General features: G+C 46.1%; 1 protein-coding gene across 2 annotated transcripts in view; it reads right to left on the minus strand.

Moving 5' to 3' along the window:
- Positions 1 to 19,379, minus strand: part of GLB1 (galactosidase beta 1) — a 79,460-nt gene that overhangs the window by 35,722 nt on the left and 24,359 nt on the right. For both annotated transcript variants that reach the window (XM_032861304.1, XM_032861306.1), the window contains exons 6-10: positions 13,264 to 13,444; positions 9,728 to 9,786; positions 8,898 to 9,019; positions 8,772 to 8,812; positions 4,300 to 4,412 (exon numbers count right to left, since the gene is read on the minus strand). In XM_032861304.1, the coding sequence (XP_032717195.1) occupies positions 4,300 to 4,412; positions 8,772 to 8,812; positions 8,898 to 9,019; positions 9,728 to 9,786; positions 13,264 to 13,444 (516 nt within the window). The remainder of the gene's footprint in view (positions 1 to 4,299; positions 4,413 to 8,771; positions 8,813 to 8,897; positions 9,020 to 9,727; positions 9,787 to 13,263; positions 13,445 to 19,379) is intronic.

Consider the following 19,379-nt stretch of genomic DNA (forward strand, 5'->3'; position numbering starts at 1 on the left):
GGAAAGAGATCAGGGAGCAAAACAGACCTGGAGACAGTTAATGGTCTCTGATAATCTAAGAGAAGAATAAAGTTAAATCCCTACCTCACTCCCAACAGCAAAAACAGCAATTCCATATACATCAATATTTCCATGTAAAATATGAAATCATAAAAATTTTAAGTGCTCCACAGGAATTTATTTATACTACTAGACTAGGGAAGCAGCCATGAAAGAGAGAAGGGGGTTAGATTTCACTAGGTAAAAATTCGGGATTGTTTTTTACAGGAAAAAAAAAAAGATGAAGAAACCCCCAAACTGTTAAAAATGCCACAATAATAGAACTCTTGCAAATTACACAGAAGACAAACAGGCAAACAGAGAAATTATGAAAGAATCGACATAAGTAGTTCACAGAAAAGGAAACGTGGATGGACAATTTATGCATGAAACGGTGTACAACTCTAGTACTCATCACTAAAGAAATTCAGTGCTTTCTTTTAAAATGATCCTTTATACCTATCAAATGGCAAGGTCAAAAAGCCTGATAATTCACAGTATTGGTAAACGTGTGGGGAAGTACAATTTCATTGAAGGGCCATTTAGTAGTATCAATCAGAATGTCAGAGGCAGGCAACATTGACCCATTCCATTTCAAGAAAGTTTTCTACAGCTATCTTTGAACTGGTCCAATCCCGTCTCACCTAAATGGCTGCAAAAACCTTTGATTTTCCTGTTCTATCCTTGTCTTGCCTCCCAGAGTCTAGTCTCCACATAGCAGCCTGAGCAATCCTTTAACGACTCTGTTCAGCTCTACATTGTCTCTCCATTTCACTCAGAGTCAAAGCCAAAATCCTCCAACAGCCAATAAGGCCCTAGGGGATCAGTTCCCTGCTATGTCTCTGACCTCATCTCCTACCACTCTCCCCTTGGCTCACTAGGCTCCAGCCACACTGGCCTCCTTGCTGGTTCTTTAAAATGCCAGGTGCATGCCCACCCTCTTACTGGTGACATTCTGTTTGAACTCTCACCCTGGACGTCCCACATGGCTGTCCTACCACCTTAAAGTCTTCACTTCTGCTTTACCCACAAGGAGGTGTCATATATAATGAGTGGCTAAAACCATGCCTGGGATATAGAGGGAACTAGCTAAATAATTGTGGAATTACTTCTGAATAAATAAACTATGTGGGTCAGGTCAATTGGTGTCTGAAATAATTATAATAATGCCTTCCAGGGTTTTTTCAAGATGAACTCTAAACCCAAGAGAATTAAACTGCATGACATTAGTAACATATAAGTCAAGAGGGATGTAACTGGGGTTAATATGAGATAAAGTTTTGGTTGGATGGTTGTACTGATTAGTTTTTTAAATTATTATAAGCTAAAACTGAATGTTAAAGTGTTTTGAGAGTTAGACATAAAGGCGGGCATACTGTATGAACCCATTTACATAAAGTCAAAAAAACAGGCAAAACTAACCTATGGTGACAGAGGTCAGGGTAGTGATCGGCTCTGGGGATGGAAGGTTCATGACTAGAGAGGAGCATGAGCATGGCCTCTGGGGCGCTATATGTTGGTTACAGGGGTGTGTCCACCTTGCATAAATTCACTGAGTGGGATACTTATGAGTTGTGCTTTTGGGAGGTGGGGGTATATATTTTACACTTTAGTAGGTAACCACTAAAAGAAGAGAAATATAGTGAATAACTTCCAAACTGGGAGGAGGATGCTGGGCATGAATGAGGGATAAAATAAGAAAAAAAAAAAAAAAAAAAAAAAAAGACTCAGAAAGTAATCAAGAGAAGACAAAATGGAAAAGGTAGAAAAATAGATTATTATAAAATAAGACAGTTGAAAATAATCAATGTGTATCAAGAATCATAATGAATGAGAATGAATAGATGCACCAATTAGAAAACAAAAATGCTCAAACTAAATATTTTCAAAATTCCAGTTATCTCTTGTTAATGAGGGACATGTTAAAAAAAAAAAAAAAGACACTGAAAGACTGAAATTCGGGACGCTTGATTAAACATCAGCTTTTAGCTCAAGTCATGATCCTGAGGTCCTGGGATCGAGTCCCATATCAGGCTCCCTGCTCAGTAGGGAGCCTGCTTCTCCCTCTGCCTGCTGCTCCCCCAACCCAGACAAATAAATAAATAAAATCTTTAAAAAAAAGATTGAAATTAAAGTCTTGTGAAAGATACACCAGGTAAATATTAACCAAAGGAATGCAGGTAAACTTTATTAGTATCAGACAAAAAAGACTTAAAGACAAAAGGCGTTATCAGAGATACAGGGATACCACATAATGATACTAAATAAATGATACTGAAGAATTTAATTCTCAGTTTGCATACCTAATAACATGGCTTCAAAACTGACACAACTAGGGGCTTCTGGGTGGCTCAGTCGGCTAAGTGTTTGCCTTTGATTCAGGTCATGATCTCGGGGCCCTGGGATTGAGCGCCATGTTGGACTCCCTCTCCCTCTGCCCACCAACCTGCTTGTGCTTGCTCAAATAAATAAATAAAACCTTAAAAAAAAAATCAAAACTGACACAAGTATAAAGAGAAATATGTAACACAATTCTTTCAATAAATCATAGACTAAATGGACAAAAAGCCAGGAAGGACATTAAAGATATCAACAGCACTATGAATAAACTCAATCTAAGGAACACATACATAGATTCTATCCAACAATTATAAAACATACAGTCTTTGCAAGAACGCATGGAACACTGATTCATTTTGACACTCGCCAGGCTCTAGGACTGGGTTCAAGGGATTGGTATCATACAGACCACATTCTCTATCGAGAATGCACATATGTTAGAAACCAGTGAACCAGAAAAAATACTTATATTTAATAATTGCTACGTTTGAACTACTTCTGAACATTTCCAGGTCCAAAGAGTAAACCAAATAGGCATTTTTAGAAGCAAATTATAATAAATATACTACATATCAACACAGGAATTGGAGCTACAGAGGTACTTGAAAGAAACACATAACGTTAAATATTTACAGGAGGGAAGAAGAAAGGCTGGGTTACAAAGTTTCAGATAAAGGAAGGAAACACCAAAGATAGGAACAGTGAGCCTAGAAACAGAACAACATACAAGAGAGAATTTGGGAGTCATCGCTCTAAATTGTGCAGAAACAAAAGCCATGGTAAAAATTAGCGTGCACAACATTTCAACCGCAAATCTGAAAATCCAGATGAAATGGACAAATTCTATGAGTAGTTACGTATTGATCATATTTTTCAGTATGCTTAAAATATTTCATCGTATAATTTTTTTTATTATGTTAGTCCCCATACAGTATATCTTCAGTTTTTGATGTAGTGTTCCGTGATTTACTATTTGCATATAACACATGGATTACTCCCTGCAATCCATGTCCTCCTTAATATCATTTTTAACACTTAGTCTTAAATTGAGACTAAGGCATACTTAAAACAAAAGTCCATACCATTTATAGGCAGAAAACCTTTGTTTTTTAACTTCAAAACTCAGGTGACTGAGCAGAAAAATTGTGGGTTTTTCTTTTTTTCTTTTTTTTTTTTTCACCCACAGCAGAGACAGGAAACCCCACCTGGGTGCTTTGGATGCCTCAAAAGGTCACAACGTTAGTGGGACTGAGCAGTTGAGCTTGCAGGCCGAAAGGAAGCAGCAAATTACTTGCCCCAAATGAAAAAAGTGAAGTATTGCTGACAGCTCCCCTCTGCACGGCGCCTCACAAAAGCCCGGATTTGCTCTCCGGCATGCCTCAGCTCTGTGCGTGGACACGCACCTTCCCACCTTCAGTACAGGTAACTGCAATGGCTACTGCCTGGTGCACAACAGACACGCTGGGCCCATCCTGGATGCCCGACGGCCCTTCTTTTTTTTTTTTTTTAAGATTTTATTTATTTGACAGACAGAGATCACAAGTGGGCAGAGAGGCAGGCAGAGAGAGGAGGAAGCAGGCTCCCCATGGAGCAGAGAGCCCGATCCCAGGACCCTGGGATCATGACCTGAGCTGAAGGCAGAGGCTTTAACCCACTGAGCCACCCAGGCGCCCTGCCGACAGCCGTTCTTTTAATCCCGATAACTAACCGAGGCGATATTGTTCCAGTTTTATGATGAACAGACTAGTGGAGGAACACGCCCACAGACTCACCCTGAATCAGACAGAGGCCAAGACTCAAGGCCAAATCCATCTGAGGCCTCCCTTCATAGGCCCTTTTAAACACCAGGCAGTCACCAGCCTGGTCCAAAGCAGGTTTGGTCCCAGACCAGCCCACAGCAAGCCCGCACCAAGTACCCACCTTCCGAATGACGTCTCGCAGAGCAAAATACTTCTCAGTGAGGTCCCCTGCCTCGCTCAGTGGGGCGTCATAGTCGTAGCTGGTGGGCTGCGCTTTGTAGGGCATGTTGGCTCCTAGAAGACAAAAATAGTCGCTAGTTACCAGCTAATTACTAGGTTTTCCCCTGGGACAAGCTCTTTGGGATTTACGGGCTCAGGGCCGTGGAGAGAGAAAACAAAGGACACATTAAAAACCAAGTGTCAAGCAATAGAGAGGGGCCTGAGTCGTCAGGGTTTAGAGAAATGCATTTCTTCCTGCATGTGGCCCTCACCAAAGCACCTGAGAGTCTACAAGGCCCTGTCCCCACCCATTCTCTCAGCCAGAGCTGTTAGCAGAGATCCCAGCGGATGTCACCACCCTTGAACCAGCAGGGAAGCTGAAGGTCTCCCTGAACCCAGCTCCATGTCTCACAACCAGGAGTGGCAGGGCTTCTGGCATGACCCATACCTCTCACTGATAACCCCAAAGTCTGAGATCTTTTCCATGCCCTTGGACCAAGGATTAGCTGAACACAACCGAGGGGTTATCAGAACACACAAAGTAGGAGATGACTGAGACACACATCGGTCCCCAGATTCAAATGGAACCCTAAGGTCTTTGTAACATCTGCAGTCAGAGGTGCTTCGGTGTCCTCTCATATCCTCTTCAGGAGCAAGTCAAGCCCTCACGGCCCCAGCTGCTGGGAGGGTTAGCTGCTGCTGGCTCTCAGATGTGTCCCTCTGCTCACAGGCCTTGCCTGTGGCCTTGCCTAGGTTATGGCCCTCCGGGGAGAGCCCATACCCAATGACTGACCAAGGGGGTGCTGCAAAACCTAGGTCCTGTCTGTCCAAGCTGTAGAGCTCCCTCTAGAACCAGCTGAGCCACCTTCAGAGCTGTCTCATTGCTCAACATCTTCCTCTGCCGTCTGCCACCCACACTCTCGAAAGGTGCTGCTCCTGGGAATGTGCCCCAATAAACCTCCTGCTGGGCACCCTCAGTCTGTCTCCCAGGAGATGAAACCCACAACAGAGCCTGAGAACTAATGCCGAAAAAGACGAGAAAAGTAGATGGCTTGGCAATTATCGTTGCAGCAGCAGAGCCTCAAGCAGACGCTCCTCCCTTTGTCACAGACGTTCACAGGTAGGAGATTGGGTCCAACAGTGGGCAGTAATCCTCTGCTCCTATTAGAAAACTCACCCATGCCACACACAGAGCTCGTCCAGATTCCTGAGCCCCACCCCACCTGAGATTCTGAGTTGGTAAGTCTGTGGTGGGACCTGGGACTCTGCATTCCTAACAGACTCCCAGGTGATGCTGATGCTGCCCTCCGCGGACCACCAAGGCTCTGGGCCAGCCCTTTCTCTTCTATTCCAGAGAGCATTTGACAACACAAGGGTATGAGAATAAAGCTGCTTTTGGATCATCTTAGAGCCAAGCTAATTTTTAAGCAAATGAGGCACAAAATCTGATCGTTCACCTATGATTTAGTAGTAAGTTCCTTTGACCAATCCTGCAGCCCACAAATGATGGAGCTGCCTTGGGTGAGCCTACTGGTGGGGAAGCTGACAGATGAGCTAGGCTGACGATCAGCTCATGGTTTCATCAGTTCTTTGTGCAAAATCCACCCTTCTAGAGGACCTGGACCACTCAGGCAACTGAACTAACCCAGTTCTATGACCTTTCCCATCTTTTGTATTATCAGAGGCAGCGGCCTGCCAACAGGTCCACCGGCCTGTGGGGATACATACATTAAAGCACATCCTTTGCTGTGAGATGCAAAGGAAAATAAAACCACATCCCTTGTTGCAAGGAGCTCACCCCTTTGGTGGCCCCTCCTCTAGCTCTAATGTGGCAGTAACCTTGCCCCCCCCACCCCAGGCCCCCAGTTCCTATGCACATATTCATGGCACCACACTAGCTTCCTGAACATTGGAGGTGGGTGTGGCCTCATTGACTTGCGCTGAGCTCAATCAGTGGTTACCAAGTTGAATTAAACGATGTAACTCACAGATGGGGATGCACACAGGCAGAGTGTGGTGCATGGCCTGCGTGAACAGGTGTATCTACTGTGGGCAGAATGGGCAGGGAGCTCCCCGCCAGGGGTTTTGCTCTCATTGCTCTCTGTGGGGATCTGGCCTGAAGAGCAGCTGCTAAGAAGCACAGATTGGCCCTCCTCCGTGTCCCCAAAGAGGCCAAGCACTGGGGCAGGTGAGAGAGGCCCACAAACACAGGTGGGGCTGGTGTGGGGTTTCAGGATGCAGGAGGTGATATGAGGCCCATGACCAGCTTTCAAGGCCCAGGTCTGAGGCCAGCCCTAGCCCCTGCCAGCCGAAGGGGAAACATGTGGACTTTTTTTGGGTACCCTGCTTTTCTAATCTGTAAAATGGGTCCATAATCTCTGGCACAGATGAGACTGCTATGAGGCCTAAATAGGAAAAACAGAGGCAGAAAAGAGACTTTAATGGTTTCTGGCAGGGTTGGGAGCAATGCAACGGACTTTTTCTGGAAGGACAACTTCCATTTTCTGAGTGGTTGTTCTTATCTTACTTTTTTAAAAAGAAGAATATATCATTTTAAGTAAAATAATACAAAATAAAAAAAAAATAGTACCATGGACTGTAAAGTTTCCCAAAAATATCAGTCCTTATTCCTGGACTGGATGCTTGGCACAACTCCATGAATGGAAGGTAGGTAGAATCCTTATCTACTGAATGAAAAAGGTATCACAAAGTCTTAACTGTTTCTAACAAGAACATGAACACACAGACATGATCTAAGACTTCAATGAGCAAGTCTGGCATACTATGATCTTTTAAGAAGTGACATTTGAGTTTTGCAGTATCTCCATTTCTTGGCTCTGGTAATAGTAGTAACATCAGTAACACCTATAAGTGAAGTCTTCTCCTAGCCCATCCTACCCTGCACGAAAGAGAGTAGTTCACAGGAGCTGTACCACCCAATTACAGATCCTCGGAGACTCAGGCCCAAATGAAGCTTCCAAAACTCAGCACTGAGGGGCATCTTCAATGATTCAGAGAGAAAAATGCAGGTGTGGAGAGGGGTGAGCAATGAGCCGGAGGGGGAAAAGAAAACTAACATAGCATGGTTTGTCTGCAAAAATCAAGGGCAATGAAGAAAATTTTATCATAATTTTTCCTACTAAAAAAAATAAAAAGAGGGTGCCTGAGTGACTCAGCCATTAAGCATCTGCCTTCGGCTCAGGTCATGATCCCAGGGTCCTGGGATGGAGCCCCACATTGGGCTCCCTGCTCGGCAGGGGGCTTGCTTCTCCCTCTCCCACTCCTCCTGCTTGTGTTCCCTCTCTGTGTCTCTTTCTGTTAAATAAATAAATCTTTAATAATGTTAAACATAAAATAAATAAAAAGAGACCATATAGGAATTAAAAATGGTATGGTACAGTCATTTTGGAAAACACCATAGCAGTTCCTCAAACAGTAAGCACAGAGTTAGTTATACCACATGACCCAGCAATTGCACTGAGATATACACCCAGAAGAACTCAAATGAGGACTCAAACGAATACTTCCGTGTTAGCATTCATAGCAACATTATTTATAATGGTCAAAAAGTGGAAATAACTCAAATACCCATCAACTGACAAATGGATACACAAAACACTGTGTATTGATACAATAGAATATTATTTGTCAGTAAAAAAAATAAAGTGCTGACCTATGTTACAAAACCGATGGCCCTGGAAAAGATTGTGCTAAATGAAAGAAGCCAGATACAAAATATCACATATTGTATAATTCTCTTTATGAGAAATGTCCAGAATAGGCAAATCCATAAAGACAGACAGTACAGATGAGTGGTTGCTAAGAACTGGGAGGAGGGAGAGTAGGGAGTTTCTCGGGTAAGGGGTTTCTTTTTAGGGTAGTGAAAACGTTCTGGAATTGGATGGTGGTAATGGTTGCAGAGCTTTGTGATATACTAAATACCACTAAACGGTATGCTTTAAAATTGTGATTTTTATGGTGTGTGAATTCTATGTCAACAAAACATTAAAAAGAAGAAGAAGAAAAAGATCATAGCAGAATATATGGGCAAGTAAGCTATTGCCCAGCTACTTGTTTTAAAACAATAAGGTTGCTGGGGCACCTGGCTGGCTCAGTTGGAAGAGCACATGACTCTTGATCTCGAGGTTAATGAGTTTGAGCCCCACACTAGGTGTCGAGATTACTTAAAAAAAAAAATAAAATAAACTTTAAAAAATTAGAAAAAAATAAAACAGTAAGGTTTCTAAGTGCACATGTTCCTTAAAAAATTTTTTAATGATTTAAAAAATTATATAGGCAGTTTTTATAATATCAGGAAATTTGGGAATAAACAAAAATAGAAAATAAAAATTGTCTGTAGGTACTCCCTACCCCCAAATCAAGCACCAGAAACCTTCTAGCATAAGCTTCCACAACCTGTAGGATTGTTCTTACCGTTCCAATAGGCAAAATTGGTCCCACCTATAAACATGTACCTACAAGGAAACAAGAGAATAGACATACTTCATTGTGAGCCCACAGCTGTGGAGGGGGCCCTGCCCTCCAGAAATGGACACTCACAGGTTCACATTCGCCCCACGGGCAAGTATATCATGGAGGGAGGAAGCCACCACTTCAGTCTTCACTGTTGAGTGAGGTTGGCCCCAGTGGTCTAACCAGCCGGTATAGAATTCAGAATTCACCTAGAAGGACAAGAGGACATGGAGCTTAGGATGGACTTAGGACCTTCGGAGCCTGGCACCTCCCAGTACCCTTCACCCTCTCTACTCCACCAAAGGACGGGTGGAGAACCGTGTTACAGGTCCTGCTTAGCCCAGAGCTGGGAGACCAGGGGTGGGGGGCTCCAATGACAGCACTGCCCAAATACAGTTTTTAGGTGCCAACAATACAGATATTCCTGAAAAGTTGTCCTGCAACAAAATTTTGTCAGCCAACCCTGAGTTTAAATGAGGCAGGAAAGTTTGTTGGGCAAAAGAATTGGGTGGCAAAATATTTTAATAAAATTATCCGATCTAAGTTCGCCTTTTATGTCAGTCCGGATTTTTATGTCCCAGGTTGACTTAAGGTGAGGGGAACTCATCCAAGTATTCTGCCAGGTGGGCCCCACTCACTTCATGTTTCTCTTGAGCAATTACCCTGCCACGGCCCTTGTCTCAAGAAGGAGAAAGAAGTCTGGATGTCTTCTGGGGCCTTCTTGTCTCAGGGTCTAGGAAATCCCCCCCACCACGCCCTGAGTCTGTGAATGCAGGTTCTCCATGGCTCACCGAGCAGCAGAGGCTCTGTGCACAGGTGGGGCAGCCTGACCCCACGGCCAGAGAAAGCAAGGACTCACCCCCCTAGTTAGTAGCAAGCCACCTCACCTCAACCCACACCTCACCTCCAATTCTTACCAATGGTCCTTTGGGCTCACTCTTTCTCTGGATTTCGAAAGCAGCAGTGATGTTGGCACCTGAAAATTATGAGAGAGAGAAGAAAGGTCAGTCATTGGAATGATAAGAAGTTAAGTAAAAATAGCCCTTCACAGACCTTCAGCCTGAGGCCTCGCCCTTCGCCACACACTGTGGGCCTAGAACACCTCCCAGCCAGCTCTGGCTGGCCTCAGACCATGCACCCACCAGACATGTGGGGACCACGGAATGCTGCTTCCTCTCTGAGAGGTCCCCTTGGCCTCTCCTGACTGCACCGCCTCAGGAGATCAGGTCATAGGCTTGTCTGAGTTTCCCCAAGGCCTGGACACGTGTTTTGTGTTCTCTCTTCAAATAGACATCTGACCTAGATGCTCCCTATAGGACGTGCTTGCTTCGTTTTGTTTAAAGATTTTATTCATTCATTTGAGAGAGCGAGCACAGGCGGGGGAGAGGTAGAGGGAGAGGGAGAAGCAGACTCCTGCTGAGCAGAGAGCCCGATGTGGGGCTTGAACCCAGGACCCTGAGATCACGATCTGAGCCGAAGGCAGAGGCTTAACCCACTGAGCCATCCAGGTGCCCCACAGATGGGCTTGCTTTGAAGTTACTTCCTTGCAACCTCCACAGCATCACACACATAATAGTACCATGGGTATCTGCCTAGTAATTAACAAATCAAAGGGATGGATGTGGTCTTTCTGCCTGAATCATGGCATATACGCTGATTTTGAATTTGTACGTCATCAGACATCCCAGGCTACGTGCTCCTAAGTTTTCCTTCTAAAATATCCCATTAAGATGCCTGCATGTGAGCTTGCCCCTGGGGTCTTCTTTGTCCCTCCCCCTCTAAAGGGAATGAAGCTCTCCCCACAGAGGGGCAGGCTTCCCTTCTTCAGTGACCGAGCAACCACAAAGGGTGTCTCTCTAGCCAAAGCCGTGGACACCCTGGCCCCAGACTTCACAATCCACTTCCCAAAGCAATTACCCAGAGTGGAGACTACAGCAGCCAAGACCTCCAAATAACCTCTTGCTTTCTGTAAGGCCAGGTTTCAGGAGAGAACGTACCCATCCAGAGTAGAATCCTCTTTACTTTATGGCTGTGAATGTCCCATTATTAAGCGTCGGGCGGCATCCGGATCTCTCCGTTCTGTTCTCATGCACTTCCTCCTGTTACCTGACCCCGGCACTGCCCCCGTCCCACACACATGAATGAGGCCCCCATAAGCCCCACCTGCCCCAAGTCCACGGGCCCTCCAGGGGGCCGTCCTTCATCCCAGAGCCGCAGCCACTGCGCCATCACCCCACACAGGTAATGCTTCGAACAAACCCAGAATAACCTTCCCATTGTTTCTCCCAACAGAAAGATACTGCACTTTTTCATCACTGTGGTGGGAAAAGTGCCAAAGCGGGAGGAAACCAGCAGGCCACTTCCTCTGCCACTCTTTGTAGATGTGTTATTTCATCACCAAATGCCCGCTGCCACACATCCTGTGTCTAGAAACACTAGATTCACTTAAAGCTAGTAGTCCTTTTCTTTTTTGCTAACTTAGAGGAATGCCTTTAAAACTACTGTTGGTAAGAATGCAAGTTGGTGCAGCCACTTTGGAAAACAGTTTGGAGATTCCTTAAGAAATGAAAAATAGAGCTTCCCTATGACCCTGCAATTGCACTACTGGGTATTTACCCCAAAGATACAGATGTAGTGAAAAGAAGGGCCATCTGTACCCCAATGTTCATAGCAGCAATGGCCACGGTCGCCAAACTGTGGAAAGAGCCAAGATGCCCTTCAACGGACGAATGGATAAGGAAGATGTGGTCCATATACACTATGGAGTATTATGCCTCCATCAGAAAGGATGAATACCCAACTTTTGTAGCAACATGGACGGGAATGGAAGAGATTATGCTGAGTGAAATAAGTCAAGCAGAGAGAGTCAATTATCATATGGTTTCACTTATTTGTGGAGCATAAGGAATAACACAGAGGACATGGGGAGATGGAGAGGAGAAGGGAGTTGGGGGAAATTGAAGGGGAAGATGAACCATGAGAGACTATGGACTCTGAGAAGTATCTAAGGGTTTTGGAGGGATGGGGGGGGGGAGGTTGTGCGAGCCTGGTGGTGGGTATTATGGAGGGCATGTATTTTTTTTTTAAGATTTTATTTATTATTTATTTATTTGTCAGAGAGAGAGAGAGAGAATGAGACTGAGCACAAGCAGGCTCCCCGCCAAGCAAGGAGCCCCATGCGGGACTCGATCCCAGAATCATAACCTGAGCCCAAGGCAGCGGCTTAACCGAGCCACCCAGGTGTCCCTGGAGGGCATGTATTGCATGGAGCACTGGGTGTGGTGCATAAACAATGAATTCTGTTACACTGAAAAGAAATTTAAAAACAATAAATAAAAATTTAAAAAAATTAAAAATCAAAGTTCAACTTCAGTCTTCTGTACACCTGTCTTGAGAGAGAGCCAGCGCTGCAGGTGGAATGTGAGTGGGCTGTCGTACCTCTCAGCCAGCAAGGCAGTGGGGTCTTCATGGTACTTGAAGAGCAGGCCTTTTTTTTTTTAGGGGAGACGGGAAGGGAGTTAACACTTATTTTGAAATCATCTCAAACTTAAAGAAGAGTTGTGAGAATAAAGAACTCATAATCCCAAAGAACCAAGATTCCCCAATTGTTAATATTTTGCCACGCTTGCTTTAGCAGTGCCTCTCTCTCCCTCTCAACACACTCATTTTTTTATGAGCCATTTGTCAGTAAGTTGCACACAGGAGGGCCCTTTACCCCTAAATATGTCAGTGTACGTTCCCTAAGAGCAAGAGCATCCTTTACATAAACACAATAAAATTATAAAAAAAACCCAGGAAATTAACATGGAGACAATCCTATTATCTAATCTACAGAATTGATTCAAAAAAATTAGATTGTCCCAATAACGTCCTTCACAGCATAGAAAGGTAAAAGTAAGCAAGTCCAATCTGGGAGCCTTTTCAGGAGTATACGCTACCTTGTCGGTGGCAGGTCCTTCATGAAAGCTGCTCTCTTAACATTTACGGCAGCTAGGAGCCCCCCACCAGCCATGCCGGCCGCCCCCAGAGCCTCCCGAGCCAGAGGAGACCATCTGTGCGGCATCTACGGACCACCTGTGGGCCCTCACTGTCCATAGCGCTGAGTTCAGGACAGGCCCGAAGGGACAGCCCTGAAGGGTGACTGCTTCGGGGCAGAGCTCCTGGCAGCAGTCCCTAAGACAACAGAGCGCTGGGCTTTGGGCTCCAGGTGTGCTCACCAGCGCTAAAAACAGAGCTCTTGCCCCTAAAGGGCCAATCAGCTTAAACGAAATCACCTGTACACTGGAGGCTGCCTTATTCATTCTTCCATTTCACCTGTTACTTGGTAACGGAAAATCTGAGAGATCTCATTCCATGTACCCACTTAAAACACAGCTGCCCTGAGCGGCTGCTGGGTTTCACTGCCCAGCCGGCACGGCCGGAGCTGGATTTGACTGTGACTACAAACACCGACCTGGTCCGAAGTCCACTGTGGCATAGAGCCCCTGCAGGGCCCCGCACTGCAGGAACGGCTCAAGTGCCCCATCCGTGGTGAACAGGAGCACGTCCTTGCCCAGGTGGTAGTGGAAGAGCTTCTGCAGGAAGCGCAGGTAGTCGTAATCACAGGTGAAGTAGCTGCCGTATTCGTTTTCAACCTACAAGTCACAGAAGAGGCGGGGGAATCACGAGAGCCCAATATGCGCATTCCAGCGCCAGCTTCGGTTTGCGGACGGCACCCGGGCATCTGTGAGGTGACAAGGCCCAAGGATTGCCAAAACTACTTCCTGATCTCGATCCTCCGAGCTCATTTTCCAAAGAGCAGCTCAGCATAAAAACTTACCTTCTCCTACTTCCCACTTCACCAAAGAAAGAACAACAAAAACCACCAGGTCGGTTTCAGATTGGAGTGACGTTCTAGCCTACACCAAACAACAAATACTTTAAATGTTACACGAATAAGATCTCCCCATGGAAGAATATTAGAAAATGGGGGGAAATGCAAAGAAAATAGAAAAATCATGTGTTAATTCCTTTAGCTAGAGATAAGTGCTACAAGCATTCCGACTTAGTCTTCCAGATTGACACATGTACACGCACCCTAAATATACACGATACAGTCAGTGTTCTCTGTTCTCAGAACTGGTATCCTATTACTTGCACCACTTGTAACCTTAGCTCCGCACTGTAACACACTATGCAAAATGTCCATGGCAGTCACGAGGGCAAATGCTGGATAAGGATGTACCATCATTTCCCTGATCTACTGCCAAACACTCGGGCGGTCCTCCTTTTCGTACTCCATCATCAATGCTCAGTCTGTGTTCAGTAGCATCCGTGGTTTTCCACCAGGAGTTATTCCCCCTGCCCCCGCCCCCACAGGGACCATATGACAACGTCTGCAGCTCTTTTGGGTTGTCACAAGCGGCATGTGGTGAGAGAGCGCGTGGCTGGCTTCCCCAGTGGGTAGAGGCCAAGGGAGGCCTCCAAACTTCCTGCCTGCCAGCCTCCACAACAAAGGATTATCAGGCGCAGGAGGGCAACAGTGCTGAGGGCGGGATACTCTGCCCCACGCCACGCATTTTCACTTTCTCGAGTTCTCGACGGGGATGGACAGCGCCCCGAAAGAGGTGAAAGTGGATTCTTAGAGGAGAAAAGAACACCTTACTCTTTTTAATCTGTAAAGCACAGATATACATACGCTTATACAGTAGATGGAAAGCATTACAATTTCGTTGGGGGGGCAATTAGACAAAAGTGTCTAAAGAGACTCTTCAGGGGCCACAGTGAAAACAAGGTGAAGAAACATTGCTGTAAAGCAATAAAATGAACGGCCTTCAGCTCCACCCAATACAGGAAAGAGTCTTAGAGCTGCAACGTTGAGTGAGGGAAGCAATACAGATGGCATGTCCCCCACCGAAACTTCAAACAGTCCCAACCAAACTGTAACTCTGGGTACATACGCAGGTGTGAAAAATAGAAACACCAAGAAATGAACGGCCGTGGAAAAGACAGCAGGGAAACTTCTCAGGTGCTGGCCACTTGCTAGTTCCCATACTGGGTGGTAGTTCCCATCCTAATACTTCATTATACCACACACTGGTGTGCAAGTTCACAATTTTACAAAAATGAGAAAAATACTTGGCCATCCAATTTCAACCTGCACTTAAAACAAATTGTGATCCTGGGGATCCAGAGTCATTAAACACAAGCACAAGAAACTGGGAACCCCCACAAGAGAGGTAGCTGGGAGAGACCAGTAAGGAAGTTTCCCCACAGGGGCCGCCCAGGGAGCTGTAGGGGCAGAGGCACTGTTCCGGGAAGAAGACAGGTAGTGAGTACTCCCTGTCTGCTAGATGTAGCTTTGTATGGCCTGTGGACAGTCAGGGAGGAGGCACAGGACCGTGAAGGATGGAGATGAACTGAATGCCACCACCCTTCTCTGCACAGGGCTGCTTCCCGAACAGTTCAATGAATGACTCTCTCCCCAGACAGAGGGGATCCCTCTGATAACACTTTCATGTTGCAGATGCAGACTGTAGTGAGTATGCCCAGCGCCAAGAGCTTCACTGGTCCTGAAGCCACCCTGGAAAATGAGGACTTTGCTCCTCACACAGAGCAGGAAACCTTCCTTGGGGCTCCTGACACTTTGATTGATCCTACAGGTGTGCCTTTGGAAATAATTGAGAGCCACTTGAAGAAAAGCTTTGCAAATACTGGCAAGATACTTTCCTCATTTTCTTTTTCTCCCCTCTTTTAACACGATCTATTTAAATGGGTATGTGTTCCTTTGTCCTCTGGCCATCCACAAGTTCAGAGCTAGCTCCAGGGTCAGCTCGAGCAACTAAGTGGGCCAGAGCCTTAGCGTTTTGTCTTCCTCTCTGCCCAACACCGCAGCCCAGCCCAAAGCTCATTTAAGGTCACTTTTTTTTTTTTTTAAGATTTTTTTATTTATTTATTTGACAGGTAGAGATCACAAGTAGGCAGAGAGGCAGGCAGAGAGAGATAGAGGAGGAAGCAGGCTCGATGTGGGGCTCGATCCTAGGACCCTGAGATCATGACCTGAGCTAAAGGCAGAGGTTTAACCCACTGAACCACCCAGGTGCCCCTAAGGTCACTTATTTTTTCAAGTTTTGACTATGCAGGATCATGATGACTATTATCAGGAGTATATGTTAAAATAAACAGGCTTATAAGAAATGCATGAATACAGTTTGTCTAGATTATTAGAAAAAAAGGTCCATGTTTGCAAGGCAGCTCAGAGCTGTGGGCACGGGCGTTGGAGGCCCAGCTGTCCACGCCCAAGTGTCAGCTGTGCCATCTCTTGCCCACGGGGCTCTGCCTGTGAAACAGCATCATCGGTGAGAGGCCAACGAGTCCCCTTCGTGGGACCGTCATGAGGATTAGCCAAGTCACCTCATGAATACTTGGGACCCAGTCAGGGCTCCCAGAGCTCCTCAGAGGACACTCATATGCGACATTAGAGTCAACCAGAGAGAGACAGGGGTGGTATGCAGACAGGGAAGGTGAGAGGAAAGAAACACAGACAAGTCATGGTGAGATTCAGAGGAACGCTTGATTTTTTTAGAGCAAGGGGTCAGTCAACCTTTTCAATCAAGGGCTACAGGGTAAGTATTTTATCGTCTGTGGCCACAGGTCTCTGTGTACCGCTGAACTCTGCTACTGACGTGCAAAAGCAGCCACAGACCACATAAGAACAACTGGGCGGGGCTGGGTGCCAACGTACCTTTGTTTACAAAAACAGGCCACAGTGGTCCTTGTTCGATCAAGAGTAACGGGCTCATCCTGTGAGCTCCTTAATAACGAAGCCACAAGGCACTGGGGACCTTTACTGTCATTGAACTTGCACAACATCAGGTCGAAGCAGGGTGATGAATACCCCGGTACACCAGAGGAAGCGAAGTTGTGCGTGAAAGGGCCCCACTCCGATCATTTTCACCTTGGGTATTATTAAGAGGCATCAGCGGCTTTACTTACCTTAGGCGTGGTCTTGGTACAAACTGCGATAAACATCCTCACAGGACAACCAGCTTAGATGGCACTGGCCTAGCTAATCCCTCCAGAACAGAACACTTGCTACATGGCTGGGTCGTTAGGATGAATAAAGGACCGGGCTGGCTCGCTGCACCTCAAGATAAGAGCCTCATTTTTTCCCTGCCTGCAGACAAACAGGGGTCTCTTTGGACTCTCCAGGCACCCAGAAAAGAGCACAGACACGGTGAACTGAGGCAAGCCATCATTTTGCCCCATGGCCTGAATGTAGACAAGATGGAAATCAGCTTGTTTTTTTTTTTTTTTAATGAGATTTTATTTATTTGACACAGAGAGAGAGAGAGCGAAACAGCGAGAGAGCACAAGCAGGGGGAGTAGCAGAGGAGAGGGAGGAACAGGGTCCCACTGGGCAGGGAGCCCAATGTGGGTCTCAATCCCAGGACCCTTGGATCATGACCTGAGCCGAAGGCAGATGCTTAACTGACTGAGCTACCCAGGCATCCCCAGAAATCAGCTTTTACAGAAACTTTTGCATACCAAAATTATGCAAAGCAATGCCAATTTTCTGACCCATTGGCTTTCTACTCCATTCTAGAGCCAGTTGGTGGGCATGTGAGGAATAGTGACCTGTGGCGTGACCTCACAGATGCCAGTCACATACACGGGGAACAGAAGAGAATGGAGACGCCCGTGGTCAGGGATGAACACAGACAGACTGCCACAAGTACCTCACAAACAGAGGCACTAACAGAGGTTCTGAGTCATGTGGACGCCAACTAAGCCAACCGGGCAGGCGTCCAGACAGAGTGCCTACTGGGACTGCCCTCAAATGACAAGAGGCCACCATGAATTTGGTGTACAGTAGGGAGCATTTTTTTTTTTTTAGATTTTTTTTATGAGAGAAAGAGGAGGAGAGAGAGAATATGAGAAAGGCAAGAAGGAGAGAGAGAAGCAGACTCCCTGATGAGCAGGGAGCCCGACGTGGGATTTGATCCCAGGACCCTGGGATCATGACCTTGAACCAAAGTCAGACGCTCAACCAATGGAGCCACCCAGGCGTACCAAAGAATTTTTAATGATGTAAAAAAATGCTTATGAAATAAGACTAAAATAAGGAAAATCGGGTAAGAAACTGGTCACACAGTTTAAACTGACTCTGTAAAAAGAAATTTTTTAAAGGCATGGGAAAAAAATTCAAGGAAATCTCCCTGAAATATGAAGAGCTCTGCCTCTGGCTCCTGCCATTTAGGTGAAAATTTGGGTTTTTCTCATATTCTTCTATAATTCCCACACTGACTCCTTAGTTAGTGGTCAAGGGGCAAACGGACTAGGTGGCAGTCAAGCAGGTGGAGGTGTGACAGGCAAAGGAGGAGAAGGCTGGGGAGGACCCAAAGTCAAGTTCACGCTGTCCAAGGCTGCGAGCAATGCCCCCAGTGTAGCCAACGTCGTTCTCCTCTGCAGCGTTCACATCCGATTATGCTTTTTGTGGCATTTCGATAACCAAAAGGTACAGAAAAGTTGTGAGCAAAAATTCAGTGACTTGGAAAGAAGCAGAGACTAGAAAACGAGGAAGACTACAGAAAACCTGAGATTAAGAGAAAGGAAGAAGACCCAGCCACTCAAAGACACACTCAAGTTGCAGCCTTGAAGTCCTCATACAGAAAAATGGGCACCTGTACACTTAACCAGTGCAGACTCAAGACAGGTGGGGGGCATTTGGCGCTCCTTGGTCATCCCTCTGGGAGCAGCAACCTGGCCTCTCTTTACCATGCAGCGTCGGCACGATCCCTCTGGCCAGGTCCACCTTCTCACTGCCTCATTCGACCTCCACCTGCAGGCCAAGAGAACAGCCATGCTCCCTTACCACAGTACATGTCCCTACCACTGTCCCTGGTATTGGCCCTAAGCAGGAAATCTTGGCCACACTTTTGTAGGGAGCACCATGCTGCACCCCACTGTTTCAGGATGCAGCCAGCATCACATTTATTCCTTGGCAAATGACCAATGGACACACTTTAATGTTTTAACCTAAGGAATTTTGCAAACATCACAAAGTGTTGCAGGTCAAGGCCCCAGTTTTTCACAAGGGAAATACTTGGCACATGATCTACTCCATAATATCACAGTCTTTGCAGAGCAAAGAAGAGATGGAAGAAGGGGAGTGAGGGCAGGAAGTGGGAGGGAAAAAAGAACGGCCCACCAATTCACCGCATCCTCTTCCCATGCCAGCATGAACTGAGAGCCGAACCAGGACAGACACCAGAGCATTCAGTCCGTCCTGCAACCCTGCAGCCAGAGACACTAGAGAAAGAGGCCACAGGATCAGTGGACCAAGGGACCTAGGCTGCCATCCAAATTCAGCCACCTGCCAGCTGGGTGGCCTTGGTTAAGTCCCTCAACCTCTCTAAAGTTCTTCTACTAAAAGAGATGGTGGCTGGAATAACTGAATAGCATCTATAGGACAGTCAGCCTGGTATATGGCAGGCATTTAAAATGATAATGCCTCCCCACAATGCAACTTCAATAAAATCACCAGCTGTGGCACTGCCTCGCAAAGAAACAGATCCGTGTGGCTCAGAG

Source organism: Lontra canadensis, unplaced genomic scaffold (genome assembly GCF_010015895.1).
Source record: "Lontra canadensis isolate GAN:19392208 unplaced genomic scaffold, GSC_riverotter_1.0 scaffold20, whole genome shotgun sequence".
Classification (NCBI taxonomy): Eukaryota; Metazoa; Chordata; class Mammalia; order Carnivora; family Mustelidae; genus Lontra; species Lontra canadensis.